At 53.1% G+C, this 19229-nt stretch overlaps 1 protein-coding gene across 1 annotated transcript in view; it reads right to left on the bottom strand.

Moving 5' to 3' along the window:
* Positions 1-225: 225 nt before the first annotated feature.
* Positions 226-19229, bottom strand: part of TNR (tenascin R) — a 31510-nt gene continuing 12506 nt past the window's right edge. Inside the window, exons 7-21 of the mRNA XM_051625055.1 lie at positions 17697-17882; positions 15084-15173; positions 14711-14974; positions 14057-14323; positions 13827-13946; positions 11896-12039; positions 11153-11272; positions 10512-10655; positions 9777-9907; positions 8667-8799; positions 5156-5307; positions 4129-4225; positions 3172-3333; positions 1379-1542; positions 226-928 (exon numbers count right to left, since the gene is read on the bottom strand). Coding sequence (XP_051481015.1) covers positions 809-928; positions 1379-1542; positions 3172-3333; positions 4129-4225; positions 5156-5307; positions 8667-8799; positions 9777-9907; positions 10512-10655; positions 11153-11272; positions 11896-12039; positions 13827-13946; positions 14057-14323; positions 14711-14974; positions 15084-15173; positions 17697-17882 — 2294 coding nt within the window. The 3' untranslated portion in view covers positions 226-808. The remainder of the gene's footprint in view (positions 929-1378; positions 1543-3171; positions 3334-4128; positions 4226-5155; positions 5308-8666; positions 8800-9776; positions 9908-10511; positions 10656-11152; positions 11273-11895; positions 12040-13826; positions 13947-14056; positions 14324-14710; positions 14975-15083; positions 15174-17696; positions 17883-19229) is intronic.

Genomic DNA, 19229 nt, shown 5'->3' on the forward strand with positions numbered 1-19229 from the left:
CTCCTGGTGTGGCTGTGAAAATTGGGGATGGGAGGAGCCTTGTGATTGCTCATCCTCACTTGGTCTCCATGTGTACAACGCATAGGGGAGGGTGACCACTCCCTCCTTGGAAGTGTTGAAGGGCAGGTTGGATGGGGCTTGGAGCAGCCTGGGCTGGTGGGAGGTGGCCCTGCCTATGTCAGGGGGGTTAGACTGGATGATCTTTAAGGTCTCTTCCAATCTGAACCATTCTATGATGGTTCGATGGCCAGTCCAAAAGTAAAGATGGACCCTCTGCCTGCTGGAAGAGTTGGTGCCTACAGGATGGCATGAAGCTTGGGACCTCCTTGCCAGGTGGGGACAGGGAGGCAAGGAAAGGATGGGTGTTCCTGGCCATGACTGGAGTGGAAATGGCCACACGAAGGTCCCCGTGGGGAAGGGTTTTTTCCCCAGGAACCCCGGGACAAACTTTTCTGACAGGGTTTGCTGGGGATTTCTAAGTCTTTTAAAAAAATATCAAAAAATCTGTCTTTCTCTCTCTTTCTCCTCGTGTTAAGGGCCAGAGTATTGGGGTGGGGAGACTGGAAATTTGGTATTTCTCTGGGACAGCTGCAAAGCAAGGAGGTCTTTCCTTTCCCACAGCCTTTGCTTGCACCGTGGGTCCCTCCAGCACTCGTGAGGGGCAGGTTGCTCTCTCCGACCAGTAGTAATTCTTTGTGGGTTTGTTGTTGTTTGTTTGTTTGTTTGTTTTTCCCCTTTTCATATTATAAAATACAAACAAATGACAGAAAAGGTCAGGTGGTGGGAGGTGGGAGGGAGTTCAGCTGGCTCAGAGCTGTAGGGACCGTCGCTTCCTCCCGGAGATGTTACGGTGGTTGTAAGGTCTCATCTTCATTTCCACAAAGGGGATGGAGAACTCGTGGCCTTTCCAGTGGTACCAGTTAATCCCCTGGCAGGAGGGAGAGAAAGGTACAGGGTAAAGAAAGACCCTAACAAGAAACTAGAGTGGGGGAGGAAGGAATCAAGGTTGACCACCATAGAGAAGCCAGAAGATAGACCCTGCTACAGTGGGAGCAAGAAAGTGTTCTGCAGCTCTGGCTTGATGGTTTGTTTGGTTTTTTTTCCCCCTTCTCAAAGGCTCCAGATCAAATTTTGTGTATTTTTTTTTTAAATGTAGCTTTACAAGATGTAAATAACCATGGCAACCAGGCACAGAGCACCAGCCTAAACGGCTCGGAAGTGGTTCCCTTTGCTCCAGCTTGTGTTGGATCACCTCAGTGATGCTCCTGGCCCTGGTGCACCGACCACGCAGCCCCAGCCCTCACTTAGGCTTTGTTTCCATGCTTGTTCCCACTGCTGGAAGAAATGCTGGAGGCTTCCAGCCCAGCTCTGCCCTTACCTGGCTGTGCCGGGACTCTCCGTACTTGCCGTTGAGGTTGGTGCGGTGACAGTTCTTGTACCACCAGGCCCCTTTGTAGGACATGGCACAGTTGGTCACAGCCACGTCGTTGTCCCTGTCCTTGGTGGAGAAGGGGCGGCCCTGGTGGTAGGTGAGGGAGTCCCCTGTGGAAAGAGGTGCCATTAGGGGTGAGGGAGCCCTGGTCAACTGGTCTTCTCGGAAGGAAACGAGGATATTGTGGTTTACGTGGTAGCTCAAGCAGCTGGAAGCTTGGTAATGATGTTAATGGAATTGCTCACATCTGAGGTCCTCTGCTGTTGGTTTAGGATCAGTACAGACTGCAGCAAACCTTAGAGGCTGCTTGGGTTTGGCAGATGAAATGGGATATGGTTTCGGATCTGAATGTTGGTGTTTCAGCAATGAATTGAATCCTAGATTTGGGCATGTCTGATTTTCTGAAGCCTGCCCCTGCTGTGTAACTTCAGGATGTGGTGCTGAGGGATGTGATTTAGTGGGGGACTTGGCAGGGCTGGGTTGACGGTTGGGCTTGATGATCTTAAAGGTCTTTTCCAAAGAAAATGATTCTGTGATGCTTTCAGCCTCCTTCCCTCCTGCTACCCAAAAGGAACTTTATCTCCCAGAGGTGGCCAAGCATTTATCTCTTGAACCAAGATGCTTGGCTTTCTGTTCTCCCTTTGGAAAAAGGGAAGAACCTTTTGGAAGACACGTGTTGTATTATTCCACCAAACCCACCAACCTCAGCTCCCCTCCTTACTAAGGCAGGAGAGAGCTGCTTTGGGATGAAAGAAGAGCCAAAGTAAAATAGGCTCCTTATTACAACTGAGTGATGTACTTACAGGAGACCCTGATAGGCTCCTTAGTGGCCCCTAAGAAAATCCATGGGGCTGTGTCCAGCCCAGCCACCAAGAGGCTTGCTAGAAAACCTCTCATCAGTGAATCTTCAGTGAGTCTTGGCTTTCTTTGCTCAAAGTGGTGCAGAAACTCCTGGGTTGGATGGCTAGAAGAAGGGCTTGTGTGGGAAAGGAGAGGGGGTCGTGCCTGCAGCACCGTTACTGGCATTTTTGGCGAGAGGTTTGGGGCTTAAGGTCAGAGCAAGTGCTGCATGGCAGGCAACCAAGATCCCTGTTTCTAATCTCCCAGTTGCAGCGACCAAGCAATGTATGGAACACCTCCTGTGCCTTAGGCATGCCATGGGATACCTCACGAAGTGTATGGCAGTGCAGTTTTGTATGGATTATGAAGGCTTGCAGTCACTGGGCACGTCTATCCCAGCTAGTGGGGCTGCTACTGCTTCTTGCAGAAGAAACCCCCTCCCTCCAGCATCCATCAGCCACCATTCTCTGGTGGACAAAACCTGAGGCTGCTGCCTCAGCTGAGCAAGAAGGTGGGATGGTGTCCATGGGAAAGGGGGCAGTGTTTGGGCTCTGCAGGAGGAAATGGTGCATGGGGATGTCAGCTTTTTCCGCTGCTGGGGGAGGGCAATCAACGCGCCCTCCCATGCGAGCTGCGGTGGTTGCCAAGTGAGATGACACCTCTGGTGAATGACCTGGTTGTTTGGACAGCACTGCCTCTGATATTCAACATCTAATCCCCAGTGGAAAATTCCCCCTTGCCCTTTAGTGGGATTTACCAGCCTGGTTTCCACGATGGACTGCGGGAAGGGTTTGTGTCTTGCTGCGCCAGACACCTTTGGTGTTGGGATCTCCATCACGATTTCAGACCCCCCCCTGGTCCCAGGGCTTCCCTGGGACTCCCTAGCACTGAGGTTGTACCTGAAGTGCCGTTGTAGTCCCCGATTCTCAGCTTGTACAGGGTCCTTGAGTCCCCGACAGAGAACTTGTCATAGTAGGCGTAGGCTGCGTCCTGCCCGTCCCTCATGTCGACGCGCAGCTCGTAACGCCCCTGCGACGTGATCTTGTGGATGTTGTCCAAGCCTGGCAAGACACGCAGCAGGACACCCCGTGAGACCCGGTGCCTAGATCCGCTCTGCCAGCAAACAGATAAAGCTTCAGGCAAATAAAACCAGCTGTGGGAAATGAGGGTGAGGAGAGGAACCGGAGAGCAGCAGCACTTCTGGTGAAGCCTTTGTCTCTCCTGGCACCGGTGGGGTCTGAGCTCAAGTTTCACCTCCTCTTGGCTATGAGAGGTGGGTTGAGGGCTGCAGGTTCAGCTTTCTCCATGCTGCCGAGGTGGGGGGCACTCAGCTGTGGAGCCCTGGTGCTTCTCATGTTGCTGTTAAGCTTCCATACAAGCCAGAGCATGTTCACGCTGCAGGGCTGGCCTTGGCTCGTGGTCAGGTTTTGGGGGAGCACACCCTGTTTCAGAGCTGTGCTGGATCTCCCACTCACCCCTTTCCTACTTTCTTTGGGCTTGCTGGCTAAGGCCAGGGGAGGTCCACGAGTTGTAGATGCCTCCAAAGCAACCTGTAGTCATCCAAAGGAGGGATGATGGGGTTTGGTCCATGAAGGACCCCCAGCGTACCCCTTTCTCTCCTAGGAGGAGCAAATTATGGAGCTGCTGGCCTTCACAACAGCCTTTTACGTGGTGGTGTGTCCACGAGTGACTTTCTAACGTGCAGGGGGTGAACAATGGAAGGAAAGGTCTCTGAGGGAGAGCAGAGAGGAGAGGGGTGAGAGGTGAGAAGCCAACAGCTGGCAGGGGTGAGCAGCACAGTCTATGGGGAGCTTGGGTTTGACGTGTTGGTGCAAGACAACTGGTGAAGGTCTTACCCAGCCAGAACTCATCCTCCAGGTTTCCAAAGCCAACCCGGTAATCTGCCCACTTCCGGAAGAAATCGGTCAGCCCGTTCTGTCTCCTCTGGAAGACCTGAGGTGGAGGAAGACCAGGAAGAAAATGAGTGTGAAGGAGAAGACAGACTGCCTTGCTGGGCTTTGGGGTACGTGAAATACAGACAAAACTTGGGCTTCCCATTATGCCTTTTGGGGGAGAAAATGACAACAGCCATCTGGTCAGTGTTAGTTTCAGCTGTGCAATTAATTCCTGTGCAGATGGAGAAGGTAAAGAGGTGGTAGGTGATGTCTGAGGCAAATCAGTGTTATAATAGGAAGGAACTGCCCTTCAAGCTTTCTGCTCTACCTGATGCATGGTGCCTCTGGTGTTCTAGCCTGTGTTTCTGCATTCAGCTGGCTCTTTCTGTGGTATCTGAGGAGTGCTTGGATGGAGGGAAACTTCCTGGCTAAGATAACATCCAAGCTAGAAGCTGGCATTTGTGATAGCCCGTTTTTTTTTCGTTTGGGCCATACATCTAGCAGAGTTTTGTGTAGTGCCTGCAAGTGAGCATTTGACACGAAGAAAATCAAAACACCAGAGCATTATTTACTTCAAGTGTCGGTTCATCTATGTCAAGGCAAGTGGTGGCTGCGCAATTCAGAAGCCAAACAGGCATTTGCCTCCCCGGTGTTCCTGTGTGGACTCAGTCTGGGTGATGCTTGACACCTTCCCCCTGCAGGCAGCAGGAATCATTCCCTGGGAAAGCTACCAGCCATTCATTTAATTTCTAGAACAATAAATCAGCTTTGCTCTCAAGATCCCGCTCTCCAGAAGCGCTGCGAACGTGTCCAATGAATCAAGGGGCATTTATCCAAGTGTAACTATTATTGCTGGAGCGTGGGCTGTTCCTGACGGCGTGGGAAGTGAAGCATTCCCGTGCAGCCTGGTGCTGGGTTTGCTGGGAGAAGGGGGCTCTGGTTACTTCGTGATGGGGACAACACATCTGCTGACCGCACGGCTACTCACGATCCAGCCGCCGCCGTCCGTGGTCATGTCACAGTACACCTGCACCCTCTGGCTGAGGTCCCCGTTGATGGAGATGGTGTAGACACCACTCAGGGTGTCTCCGTTCATCAGGTGCTGGGCACAGTCCTGAGGGTTGGCAAAGACACGCCCGCCTGAGAAATTCAAAAGGAAAAAAGAGCAACATGTAAGTGAAGTTCGACCCTTTCCGCGTGCCGTGGGCCCCGCTGGTTATGATCCAGGAGAGATCTAACTTGGTTCCGTGTCCCAAGTGGCTCTGCAAGGCAGTAAGACTTCACATCTCTCTACAACGTCAGAGGATTTAATGGGAAGAAGTGTGTGCAGATATTAATTAATCTCCCATAGGTCCTGTATTGGAAACGTACGCGGCAACATCACTGTGAATGATGAGGGATGTCACTTCTTGGACCATCTTTCTGCTCTGTGTCTGAAACCCTGGGGTTTAAGCTGTCACCAGCCTATTTAGACAGCTGTGAAAATACCCAAACCTGTGGTCTGCTCACGGCTGCCAGCTCCAAACAAGTTTTATGACTTTCCTGATTCTCCTAATCAATGCCCTTGGGAATGAGGATGGACTTACACTGGCACACTGAGCAGGAATGAGGCTGTGTGAGATGCTACAGATGGGCAGTCTGGGCACTGTGATGTCCTCTAATGAAGAAATGTCTCATTTGGGGGTCAGAATTAGAGAATCTTAATTATGAGATCTCAGCAATGTTGGGGTCTCAACTCTGGGTTCAGGTTTTTTTCCAATTTAATTTTCTAATTTAATTTAAATTCTAATTTAATCAAAAGGGGAACGACATATTTTTGTTTGCCATTGGTTGTATGGCTGACAGGGTAAATGAGGGCAGAGCTGGTGATGTGGATGTGGCTTTCAAGGCTGTCTCAGTTATGCACTGAGAAGGTGCAAAGGACGTGCTGTGAGCACCTCTCACAACTGTGTCATGTCCTGCAGGACCAGGGTACAGGCCCTTGTCTGTAATTTGGGTGTATTTCCCCAGTGTTGCCACCCAAACACTTGGAAGTCTAGTTGTGGCTGCCCCCTCCCTGGACTGTTCAAGGCCAGGTTGGATGGGGCTTGGAGCAACCATGTGTGACCCTGCCCGTGCAGGTCCCTTCCAACCCAAATCATTCTGTGACACTATGATTCTGTAAATCTCCACAAGCCCAAATATGGAAGATCCCCCCTTTTTTTTTCCTGTCTCCAGGGTTGGTAGCACAAAGTCTGGTGAGAGTGTTCACATTTCATAGCATCCAACATTGAAAACTGCTTCAAAGACAACCACGTCAGGCTCCCCTGAGCTCTGCAGAGATTTCTTAATTTGTATTCATTTCTCTAAGAGCCAAGGAGACCTTGAAAGACATTTCAAACCACTATAAATTATAAATACTGTATCTGTTTCTTCCCTTTGTCCCATCTGTGGACAATTCCCTGAGAACCTTATGCAAACATGAAACAAAGCAGCCAAGCTATTAATATGTCAGAGGGAATGGAAGAACCTTGTGCTGTCTACTGTGAGCAGAAGGAAGCAAAGCAATTTAAATTATGCCTGTTTTGTTGTTGTTGGTTTGGTTTTTTGTTGTGTTGTTGTTGTTTGTTTTGTGTGCTTAAAGACAAGCCCTTGCCAAGTGCTCTGCCAGGGTGAGTTGAATCCCAGACCTTGATTCTAGAGATGCTGCCCATGGTTTGCATGGCCTCGAGGTTTGTTCCTGGGTGTTCCTGTCTCCTTGGCACATGGGTGAGTGGGGACAACCTGGTTTCTTGCTGATGTCTCTCCTCACTTCAAAAGCAGGTTAAACCTGTGCTTGGATGCTGCATCATCTGGCAGTGATGCCTCTGACAGCACCGAGGGCTGACATCTGTGTTTAATAGAAAAGGGGGCTCTCTTGGCCTGATGTGGGTGGGTTTCTGCTGCTTTATCCCAGGAAAATAGCTGGCCCCTTCCAGTTCCATCCCAGGAAAATAGCTGGCCCCTTCCAGTTCTATCCCAGACTCCTGAACAGCCTCAAAGATCACATGCATTTTTCCATCACCTGCCTGAATTCTGCTGGTCCTATGTGCCTGCATAAGAGGTGAGAGTAACAGGAAAGCCTGATCTGCAGGTGCATTAGAGAAGTCTTCTCTTTTTTTTCATGGTGTAAATAGTTCCTATTATCTCCTAACATCAGGTGAAGAGACCTTTGCATGTAAGTGGGTTGGGGAAGTGGATCCACAGCAGCATGGGTGGGAGGAATTTTGGCAGACATCATCTTTGGGCTTCTTAGCACTTTTGAAGCCCAGGAGAAAAGTAATTGAATTCAGCCCTGAGCAACATGTGCTCTGTCTGTTAAATGCCCTGCCCTAAGGAGGCTTTTCAAAGAAGGTGAGGGGCAATAGAGTTTCTGCTGTGAATGGTTGCAAAGTGTGGGGGCCATGGTGATGTTTTCATGGAAGCTTCATTCTTGCAAGGATAAGCACACTGTCTGGGAAGGCTGTGGGTGCTGTGGGTTCCCACTGGCTGGTTTGGAAAGGAAACCATTGCCTTTGCCTTTGGGACTCGTCACTTCTCTAGAATTAGAGAAGGGAGGAATAATGCAATTAGATAAAATGGATAGGGCCACAGTCTGGCAGGCACTGCTCTCTGTGACTCCAGCGATGGTGGTGGAGATGCACCTGATTTGTATTTCCAAAGATGCCCCATCCCTGGAAACATTCAGTCAGGTTGGACAGGGCTCTGAACAAACTGATCTAGTTAAAGATGTCCCTCCTCATTCCAGGAGAGCTGGACTAGATGACCTTTAAAGGTCCTTTCCAACCCAAACCGTTCCATGATTCTGTGTTTGTAAGAGATTGGACCATGTCTACAGCGTGCAGAGACCAGCTGGGTCTGTCCTCACTCACTTCAACAGCATATCTGTTGATACGTGTTGTTGACTTCTGTGTTTCTTTCTCTCTGTTTATGCATTTGAGGAGGGAGAAGGGCAAGGCAAAGGTTCTGGTAGATGGTTCCTGGTCTGAAGCTCGAATTCCCCTAGGCTGGGTCTTGTGTTTGCATGACAGGTCCTTCACAGAATCACAGAATCCCAGGGGTTGGAAGGGACCTCAAAAGATCACCCAGCCCAACCCCCCTGCCAGAGCAGGGTCACCCAGAGCACATCACACAGGAAGGCATCCAGGTGGGTTTGAATGTCTCCAGCAAAGGAGACTCCACAACTTCTCTGGGCAGCCTGTCCCAGGGCTCTGTCACTCTCACAGTAAAAAATGTTTTCCTGATACTCACATTGAACCTCCTGTGCTCCAGTTTGCACCCATTACCCCTTGTCCTATCCTTCAGCCATCAGCTTTTCGTATCGGAGCAGCGCTGCGGGTCGTGGCAATGAATGTCCCTCTCTGTGGGTTGTGGTGAAGTGCTGCCCCAGGAGGGGAAGCCCACAAAGCCAGTCTGTGCCTACCAGCAGGGTCCATGGGCTCAGCCCTGCCTGGCTGAGTGGGTGCAGGGAGAGTCCTCACCTGTGGTGAAGGTGGTGGAGATGAAGCCGCTCCGCGTGGCGTCCTGGGCAGCTTGCAGGCGCACCGTGTACTCTGTGGTCTCAGAAAGCCCCTCCAGGCGGATCCATGTGTCCTCAGCATCCACAATCAGCTCCTGTACATGGGTCCCAGAAGGAGGTAGACACCAAGAGCAACAGATCAGAAACGTGATGGGGAGCCTAGAGAGCAAACGAGGAGGGAAGGGGAGACACAAACTACCACCGCCCTTGGTACCTGGCGGAGGAGCCTTGCGTGGTTCCTATAGCCCTGGACTAAGTCAGTGTGAGATCAGTGAATATATTCAGCCTTTTGGGATGGTCCGTGTGGGAGACAATGAGTTGGTTTGGACACTGGAGATGTAAATGTTTGCAGCCTGTGGGCTCTGTTCACCACCTCTGTTGGGATCTGCATGCCCTTGACACAGGGCGTGACACATTGCTCAAGCAGTGCAGGGAGCAGAGCTTGGGCCAGACCTGGTTATCAGCCAGTTCTGACTCCATTAGTTCCTGTCACGTTGGTTCCTCCTCAGCCAGTGCCACGTAACATTCTACTGAAGCCCTTCTGCAAAGCTGGTATCCCCTGGCTGCTGCCAGCCAGTCACCCCGGGACTATCTGAGGTGATGTGTTTCTGGTAGCATTTTTAGCAGCTCTTCAAGACAGGCAGAGATGGACACGCTCATTAAGCAATCAAATATATTGTATTGTGGGATTAATTAGCTGTCTGTACCTGTCTTCCTTTTTGTAAGAAGGGCAGCTGGCATTTTTTGCATCCCTGCTCACGGGGTAATTTTCTTCTGCCTCAGCTTGCCTGTGTTTCACAAGTTGTGAATTTTCCTGGCTCCTTCCAAATTTCCAGGTATGCCCTCCGTGCCCTGACCTGCAGGTGTCAAGGCACCAACATTTGCCTTGGTCGATCTTTCCCTGCCATTTTTAATTGCTTACCTGAGCTACCACTTAGGCAGAAAGTAGCGTCTTCCCCCCTGGTCTCTCCCTGACCTAGTGGGCATTGTTCTTTTGCTTCGTTGGGTTTCTCCTGCTCGTTTCTCCAGGGTCAAGTTATTCCTTGAGTTAAGGAGCCTCTTTGTCACTCACCTTGCGGCTGCCGTCGGTGGATCTGTAGGTCATGACATAGTTCTCAATCTCTCCCATGGGGGGCACCCAGGAGAGCAGGGCGCTCCGTCTGGTCACCTCGCTGGCAGTCAGGTTTGTTGGAGGATCCAAAACTGCAAGGGTGGAGAGGGACCCAGGGAAGTGCATGTTCTCACACACGACCACCCAGACCCTGCTTTCCAACTCGGTGCACTGGCATTCAGCCTCTCAACCCTGAGCTACAGCCCAGAGTTCTTCCTTGCCTTCGGAGTGCAGACCTCATCACCCATCCCCAGCCTTGAATGGAGATCTGCAAACTCTCTAAACATCCTCCTCTACCTTCATGCTCTCTGGAAGGTAACAGCTCCAAAATACATCTGCTATGGGGCCTGTTAAACTTCTTGTAAGCAAAATGGGTTCTAATGCTCTTCTGGAATATGGTCTTGGGCAAGAAAAAGACCCGGGCAGGGGTCTTCTTGGGGAACCACATACAGGGGAAATCAAAGAAAGGTGTGGATGGGTGTTGAAAGAAACGACCATGATGGCTGATGCTTCTTGTGATTCCAGTTCTCTACTTGTGCCCAACACTGATAGTTGGGTGTCCTTTTGGCTCGTGGCAACTTCTACACCCAGAGGTATGTGACAAGAGCTTTGGCTCAGCCTTGCTGGCTGCTTTTCCTGGGGTGGACATGTGGCTATGGGTGGGTGGCAGGCGGTGGGGGAAGTGACTGTACGTACGAGTTGTGAAGTTGGTGCTGATGGTCTGGCTGGTGATGGGCCCGTGGGTGGCATACATAGAGACTGTGTAGGCAGTACTGGGCAGTAGGTTGGTCAGCTGGTACTCCTGGTTGACTCCATCCACAACAATTGTTTCTCCTGCAACTGTAAGCCAAAGGGCTTAGGGTAGATGTTCAAGGTGGTTCTCCAAAATGTGCTTATGGGTATGACAAAAGCACTTACACTGCTGAAACACCATGAGCTATTGTGCAGCAGCTGAGCTGTAGGGGTGGTGTTTGGTCAGAAGGATGATCTTATTTTTCCCACAATCCCTATTTTTGCCCAATGCTTTTTGTCCCTACAGTGGTGGGTTTCATGGGGTTTGCTGCACACCAGGTTTCAGTGGGTGGGTACTTGCTTGCCCCTGGGCTGCTGCTGCTGAGCCATTAGTAAAGTGGCAGGACCCCAGTCCCCTCCTGTGTGGGCTGCCACGCTCTGGTGCTGTGGAATCTGCACAAGAGGAGCAGCTCTGCCACCCTCTGGCTGCTGCCCTCCCAAAGCAAGGTCTCCTTCCCTCCTCCCTGGGTGGAGGGTATCCACCAAGCCCCGGGCTTTGGGAGGGGAGAGAGGTGGAGGGGAGGTGAAACAGAGCCCCAGCATACCTGTGTGGTGGGTGAGGATGAGGACGTAGCTCTCCACCTCTGACAGCGGCGGGTTCCACTGCAGCAGTGCCTCCGTGGGAGTGATGTTGGTGGCCGTGACCCCCAAGGGGGCATCCATAGCTACGTGTGGGACAGATTCAGAGGTGTTAGCATGCTGGTCTATGACCTGGAAGGGTTCCTATTGGCCCACTACTCTTGTTCCTGCCTTGCTGCCCAGGGACATTGCCAGGAGTTACTGCTGCCCCATCTGGGGAGCAGAGACATCGTTGCTTGTGCTGTTTTACTAGCTGGATGCTCCTCCACTGTTTTGCTGATGCATTCTGGGATGTTAGGGGTTTATTTTAGGTTTTGAGGAGTCTGGGGATAGCAGAGGGTTTGATTCTTGCAGCAGATGTTGTTTGTGTCAGGGCTTCCCCAGGGTTTATTGCTGGAAGTCTACTCCCTTTAGGAAAGGTTGTCATGGTTGCCCAACATCCCATCTCTGGCTTCCCTGTGCCCCATACAGATTTATCACTCCCCCCATTAACTACCCATGCATAATTGGGAAAAGCTTTGCTTAGACAGACTTCAAAAATCCACCCTGGGGCCCTGGAGAGCCTCGCTCATCATCTTGAGCTTGCATCAGCCTGGCTGAAGATCCACCTCGCTGCCCGATTGCTGGTGCAAGCAGGGGCTGCCAGCCCTGCCCGGGGCTGGGCTTGGCACCGTTTGATTGTTCCTGCCCAGCAGGAGCTTCTTCCCACCTGTGTGCACAGTGATGGAGGTCACCTCGCTGTCCTCCCGGCCCCGGACGCTCCTCAGCCCAATCTCATACTTGGTGGCAGGCTGCAGGTGCTGGAGGAGGTACTTGGTGGCACCTCTTGCAATGGTGGTGCTGTCTGTCCTCCCTGTGGGGATGGAGCCAAGAGCGTGGGCACCACGGCCGTCCCCAGCCCACCAGGAGGGGAGGGGAATGCCACAAGCCCTCTCCAGGGTTGATACTGGGAGTGACTGGGGGTGCCTGGGCTTTGTGCCTGCAGGTGCAGACCTGCCTGCCCGTCGCTCTGCTGGCTTGGCTGTCTCAGCATCGTAGGCCAAGGGAGAGGAGCTGGGGGAAGCAGGTGAGGGAGGTGGGATTTCAGGAGTGGGCACTGAATCAACCATCCCCAGGGGGACCTGCTGCCAGGGGTCACTTCCTGTGCCCCTCTGGGCCAAACTGGCCCCTCGCTACAATGGTTCCTTCCCATCCTTGTCCCAGACACCCTGTGCTAAATCCCTGCAGCCTCTTGGACCTTCCCAGTTTTTCCAGGGGCACTGGAGTGAGCATGGCTTGCTGGGACCTGTGGATGGAGAGAGGGTTGTCAGCAGTGAGCTCAGGGCACAAGCAAGCGTGGGCTGACCTGTTCCTGCTAAGGCACATGGAAAGTAAAGAGGTGCTTGGTGACAGCCAACATGGCTTCACTAAGGCCATGGTCATGCCTGACCAACCTGGTGGCCTTCAACAAGGCTGCAGAGATGGTGGATGGTGGCAGAGCATCTACCTGGAGCAGACATCATCTACCTGGATTTGTGCAAGGTGTTTGACACTGTCCCACATGACATCCTGGTCTCCAGACTGGCAAGGCATGGGTTTGACAGATGGAGCACTCGGTGGGTAAGAGATTGGCTGGATGGGCACACCCAGAGAGCTGTGGTCAATGGCTCCATGTCCAAACGGAGGCAGGTGATGAGTGGTGTCCCTCAGGGGTCAGAACTGGGACCAGTCCTGTTTGACATCTTTGTTGGAGACATGGACAGTGGGACTGAGTGTCTCCTCAGCAAGTTTGCTGATGACACCAAGCTGTGTGGTGTGGTTGACAACCAAAAGGGAAGGCATCCATCCAGAGGGACCTTGACAGGCTGGAGAAGTGGGCCAGTGCCAACCTCATGGAGTTCAACAAGGCCAAGTGCAAGGTCCTGCACCTGGGTCAGCACAACCCCAGGTACAAATCCAGGCTGGGGGGAGAATGGCTGGAGAGCAGCCCTGAGGAGAAGGACTTGGGGCTGGGAGGAGATGAGAAGCTGGACATGAGTGACCAGTGAGTGCTGGAGCCCAGAGGGGCAATTGTGTCCTGGGCTGCATCAAAAGAAGCGTGGCCAGCAGGGCCAGGGAGGGGATTCTGCCCCTCTACTCTGCTCTGGAGACCCCACCTGGAGTGTTGTGCACAGCTCTGGTGCCCTCAGCACAAGAAAGATCTAGACCTGTTGGAAAGGGTCCAGAGAAGAGCCACCAAGATGATCAAAGGGCTGGAGCAGCTCTGCTATGAAGACAGGCTGAGAGAGTTGGGGTGTTCAGCCTGGAGAAGAGAAGGCTTCAGGGAGACCTTAGAGCACCTTCCAGTGCCTGAAGGGGCTCCAGGAAAGCTGGGGAGGGGCTTTTCACCAGAGAAGATAGTGACAGGACAAGGGGTGATGGTTTTAAACTGAGAGGGGAGATTTAGGTCAGATATTAGGAAGAAATTCTTCACTCTCAGGGTGGTGAGGAACTGGAATGGGTTGCCCAGGGAGGTTGGTGATGCCCCATCCCTGGAGGTTTTTAAGGCCAAGTTGGATGAGGTTTCGTGCAACCTGGTCTAGTGGTTCCCTGCTCATGGCAGGGGGGTTGGAGCTTGATGATTTATAGGGTCCCTTCCAACATGGATGATTCTATTATTACCTTCAGCAGCCTGGTAGGTTATCCTATAGTGGTCAAAGGCAGCGATGGGAGGAGTCCAGTAGATAGCCATGGACTCCTGGGTGATGTTGCCCACTCTGAGGTCCTTCGGTGCATCGATTGCTGGTGAGACGGAGCAGAAAGCAAAGCTGTGGGAGGCAGGGTCCACCCCGCGTCCCCCCACCTGCCCTCCCAAGTTGGTCCCGTGCCTGGCGGGGGTTGTCCCGTGGTACCTGTCACGATGGAGCCCACGATGGGCTCGGAGCTGACGGCGCCGTGCATGGCCACCAGTGACACCAGGTACTGGGTGGACGGCCGCAAGCCGGTCAGGCTGGCGTGCCGGCGGGTGCCATCAAGTGTGAGCTGCTGTGGCTCCTCCTGGTCCTGGGGGCTGTAGGTGAGGACCAGGCGGTCTGCTGGTGGGGATGGATCGCTCCAGGTGACGTTGACGCTGGAGGATGTCAGCTGGGAGAAGTGGAGCTGCGTGATGGGCCGGACCCCTGCAAGATGGAGAGCGGAGGTGCAACCCCAAACCGCCTGCAGATCCAGCCTCTGTGTTGTCCCCAGAGCTTGCCTGGGAAATACCCAACAGAGGTGGCAAAGCTGCAGCTCGGGGCTCTCCATGGATCTGAAACTGTTTTGGGACTGGAAGGCAGAGCTGGGAGGCCAAGCACGAGTGCTCAGTGCTGCTGGTCAGGGCGATGGAACCCCCACACTGGTAGGGCCATCCTTCTTTGGAGTTCCACAGACCTCCTCCCACCTGAGTAGATTGCCCCCAGCTCTCATCCCCATTTCACCACCTCAGGAGACTGGGTGGGGCTGGTGGAGGTGCCAGAGCGAGGTGGTGATCTGTGCCCTTGGCCCCATCCCCACTTGTCTTTCTCTACCTGTGAAGGCATCCACGGTAGCCTCCAGGCTCTGCTGGCGTCCCCTCTCAGCGATGATGGAGATGGTGTACTCGGTGCCAGGCTCCAGCTCTGTGAGGGTGAGCTGTGACTTGTCCTGGGGCACTGTCACTTCAGAGGCCATCCCTGAGGAGGGGATGAAGGTGACACGGTAGTGGTCGATGGGCCCAGTGGCTTTGGTCCAGGCCAGTGAGATGGACGTCTCTGTGGAGGCTGTCACCAGGAGGTCCCGGGGGCTATCGAGCTCTGTGGGAGAAGGTTGGTGCAGACCCTTGTCCCCGTGCACAGACTGTCCCGTGGAGACACCTGAGCCATAGCTGTCTGTGCTGGGAGCATGCAACAGGGCCAGACTCACCAGTCCTGGCATTCATGGTGGCTGGGACGCTCTGCTGGGTGTCCATCACCGCTGAGATCCCGATGCCATACTCTGTCCCTGGCACCAGATCTGGGGGCAGAGAGGACGTGAAGGAAAGTGAGAGCCACACTCGGCCTGGAGGCCTCAGAGTGGGGACCTTCCTGAGTATCCCCAAGACAAGAAACCCTCCCATAGGTCCTCAGAAGAGTTGAGACTTCATAAGAAGCCCCTTGGATGCGTTTGGACACGGAATTTGGATCACCCTAGCTCAGAAATGAGCAGTTTTAAGAAGTTGTTGCTGAGGTCTGCTGGAATTGCTGGCAGCGAGACAGAGACTGTGTGTGTGAGAGAGAGCTGGGATGGGAAGGACAAAGTGGCTAGATTTGTTTCCAGAGTGATTCAACATCAAATATTGTCACAGGGTTGGTGTCTCAGAGAGAAATAAATTATGCAGACTAAATGAAATGCACGCTAATTAGGAAAGGCACAGTGATTCTGGGAGCTGAACCAAGCACTGCTCCATGGGGTGGGCATATCCTGCCCGTGGGATTTGAGGGACGTGGGGATGGAGCTCACCCAGCTCCTTTCCTGCACTGCTGATGGCTGTTTTATCTCTGTGGGACACTCCCACACTTCTGAGGGCTTTATTCTCCTCCTCATTATCTTTCCCGTGGGATTAGCAAAAGCCATAAACCCTCCAACCCAGCCTCTTCCAGCCTTGCCCAAGGGCAGCATCCCCTGAGGGCACCAAAACCTCTGAGAGGCCAGGAGGGAGGGACTCCCCCATCCCTGCTACTCTCCTCTTGCTGTGGTGTAGTTTTGGCACCGAGGTGGGAGGGGAGATGGACCCCTTTGCTTGTGCCCCATAAGTGGCAGAAGGCTCCTGGAAAGGAGGAGAACAGCCTTTAGAGAAAGTGGGAGGAAAAGACAGACATGAGCAGGAGTGTGTCTTTTTGCTCCTGAGTAGAGCAAAATGATGGATATTTCAGGGCAAATGCTGATTTGGAAGACAGACATATGGGGCAAGGCAAGGCTTGCTGGATTTTTAAGCTTAAACCTTTGATAAGCTCAGCTCAGACCTGTTCTTCACTGCTGTTCCTGCTGGCAGATCACTGGTTGCTTCCAGGCCATGGATTGCACCAGGTCCTGTGTGGTTGGAAACCCCCCCAAGAGGCTTTACACCATGGGCAATAAGACCTTGAAGGACAGGGCTACCACGTGGAGAGGCTCGTGTGCCAGCCACACTGTGTCCAGCCTGTTGGTTTGGTGTTTTTTTTTTTCCTGCCAGCAGGATGGTTTTTGGGTTATTTTCTACTATAATTAGATTTTTCTAGTGTATTTGTTTCTGTATTTCATAGTACCCTGGGAGCTAGAAGCAATGCCCTTAGGTGATGATGGAGGCACCATACAAAAACTGCTCACTGCAGCTGACTTAAGCCCTGCATCTCTGGAGCTTTGCTGGGGGGGGCTGTTCCCCTGTAGCCCTGCCTGAGTCTGGCAGCAGGCAGGCAGCACTGCTGCTGCCAGGTAGGGACTTAACAGGTTGTTATATTTTTATGGAGAGAAAAGAGAACCTTCATGCTTTCTCTTACTCCAAGGCAAGCTCAGGCCCTACCATGGGTGTCATCTCAGCTTGGGTCACTGGGGTATTATAGCCCCTCTGCCCCAGGGAAGAGGATTTGCCCCATTCTTCATGCTCCTTCTCACCTAGAAAGGCAGTACTTGCCTCGAGCAAGGGTAGCAGGGTCCAACACTGGCTCTCAAATCCCTTGTTGATCCTCCTTAATCTCATCTTGCTTCTCCATGCACATCCTCGTCACAAATGCAGCAGAAAGGATCACTAACATTTCATTTTTTCTGCGTGCTGCATTTTTCAAGCAAGCTGCTCTCATTGCTCTCATTGCTTTCCTGCCCTCCAGCCTTTCTTGTGGCTCACTGCCAGTGGGCCTGTCACTTGGCATTTGGCTTTCCCACTGAACTTACTCCTATAGATCCATATGGCAGCGGTGCCTGAGCCCTCTTCCAGCAGGGGAGGAGGTCCCAAGAGGGCAAAGAGAGTCAACGTGGCAGAACCTGGTGTCCTGGTGGCACCCCCTGTGCTGCCCCGAGTATTGTCCAGCTTGAAGGGCTTGGTCAAAATCAGCACCCTTGGATTTGGGTCTCCTTTCTGCTTTGGGCCCAGTTTGGGAAAAGGCAGTGAACTTGGGCAGGGTGGCTCCACATCACTGCCTATGGGGTCTCAGCACCTCTTTCCTAGCAAGGAAAAAAAAAAAAAGGGGGAAAAAAAAATGTATCTAGATCAACCTAAAAAGGCTTCCTCTCCACATTTCTCATTTTGTTTCTGGCCAGCTCTCTTTGGGACCTGCACAGACCCCCACTGGAGGAGCATTGCCTGGAGGTGCAGCACTTGGAAGTGCCTCATGCAGCTCGTGGATGGTCTGTGCCCAAATCCAGGCCTGCAGAGGGGGAAATGAACTTCATCCCAAGGAAAACCTCCTCTCCGGTAGCTAGTGAACTCAAAAAAAAGCCTCCAATATGTGCCAAGTTGGTGCTGATTTGGGCTTACTTGCTTGTGAGGAGGAGGAGGTGGGGGGAGGAAGGATGCACGCATACCTGCGAGGGTAGCCCGGGTGGTGGGACCGGTGTCGCGGGGCACCAGGACTTCGTGGTAGTGCTCCCCAGCCAGGGTGCTGTAGACCACCCTGTAGCTTTGCACCTCAGCCTCGCTGTTGTCCCAGGTGAGCTCCAGGCTGGCTGGTGTCCGTGAGCCCACCCGCAAGTTCTTGGGGGCATCAATCTCTGCACAACACAAGGGAGAGAGGATCCGTCTCACCACCGGCAACGCAGCCCATAGCCTTGGCATGGCTAAACAGCAGCGGGTGGGATGTCCGTGGGGTCCCACGCACATTCCCTCCACCCCGGGGAATGTCCCAGCAGAAAGGGCTGGGGCATCTGCTCTCACCTCCTGCTCAGCACAGACCTGGACGTGCCACCCACGAGACTGCCACAAGTGCTGGAGCATTCGCAGCATCCCTGGGTAAGTTGCTTTGGGAGCTGTCTTCATGTTGTTTGAGAAAGAAGAGCACTTTGCTCCTCTGTTTAGCATCAGGGAAACTGAGGCAGTGTGAGAACGGAAAAAGGGCTCTGTGGCAGTCACGCAATGGCCTGAACTGCTCTTAGAACAACCACGAGTATCTTTACAGGCTCAATCATGCTTAGATGCTGCCCAGAGGGTTTGTTTATCAGCGCTGCTGAGCCTGCACCGAACCTGCTCCGGTTGGCGCGACAAGCCAGTGATGGGCTGGAGTTGGCCCCCAGCAGACAGGGGGTAATTACTGCTCCTTCATGGGCCCGGGGCAGGGGGAGGGATTTTTTTATGTTGCCTTTGAGAAGCAAAGCAAGAAAGGCCAAGGCAGCAAATGAGTCGCAATGAGCATCTCATCTGCAACGTGTGTCCCCGGTGATGCACGCGGACGCGACTCACGCCCCGCGGTCACCGCGGTACCCGCCGGTGATTTGTGTGCCACGAAGCAGCGCTGAAGTGTGCACTCAGCCTACTCAACCTGTTGGCCATCTGCAGGCTTAATGTTAATCAAAGCTTTACTGACCAGTTAGGGTGTTTGGAGAAGATGTAAAGTAAGATAACGGCGTTTCTGACCAGGCTGTGTTCGGCTGCTCGGCTGCCGATCCCCGGGGCAACGCGTCCGCCGTGGCTCTGGGTGCGGGACGGGAGTGAGTGTTGCCTGGAATTCAGGCCGCTGCTTGTTGGTTGGGTGTTTTTGAGAACTGCATGTTGATTTGTGGGTGCCATTAAGGGTGTGGAGGGCTGGGTGGTAAGGCTTGTAGCCTTATCTCTGCGCTTATCTCCGAAGGGGCATTACAGGTGGTGGAGATGTGTAGCCCCCTGGTACCGGCTTGCGACAGTGCCTCACCCGGGCAGCAGCAGGTTCAGCCTTGATGCTGCAGCAGGACGTGGCCAAGGTGGGGTTTGCCCAGAGGTTGTCATCTGAATGTGGAGTTTTGGATCATCTGTCTAGTGGCTGGGTCACCTGGGCTGCCTAGGGTGAGTTGAATCATTTGCTCTGCACCAGGACCATGACAGGATGCAAGACACCTCCGTTCAGGTGTCTTCATTTGGACCTCCAC

Source organism: Apus apus, chromosome 7 (assembly GCF_020740795.1).
Source record: "Apus apus isolate bApuApu2 chromosome 7, bApuApu2.pri.cur, whole genome shotgun sequence".
NCBI lineage: Eukaryota > Metazoa > Chordata > Aves > Apodiformes > Apodidae > Apus > Apus apus.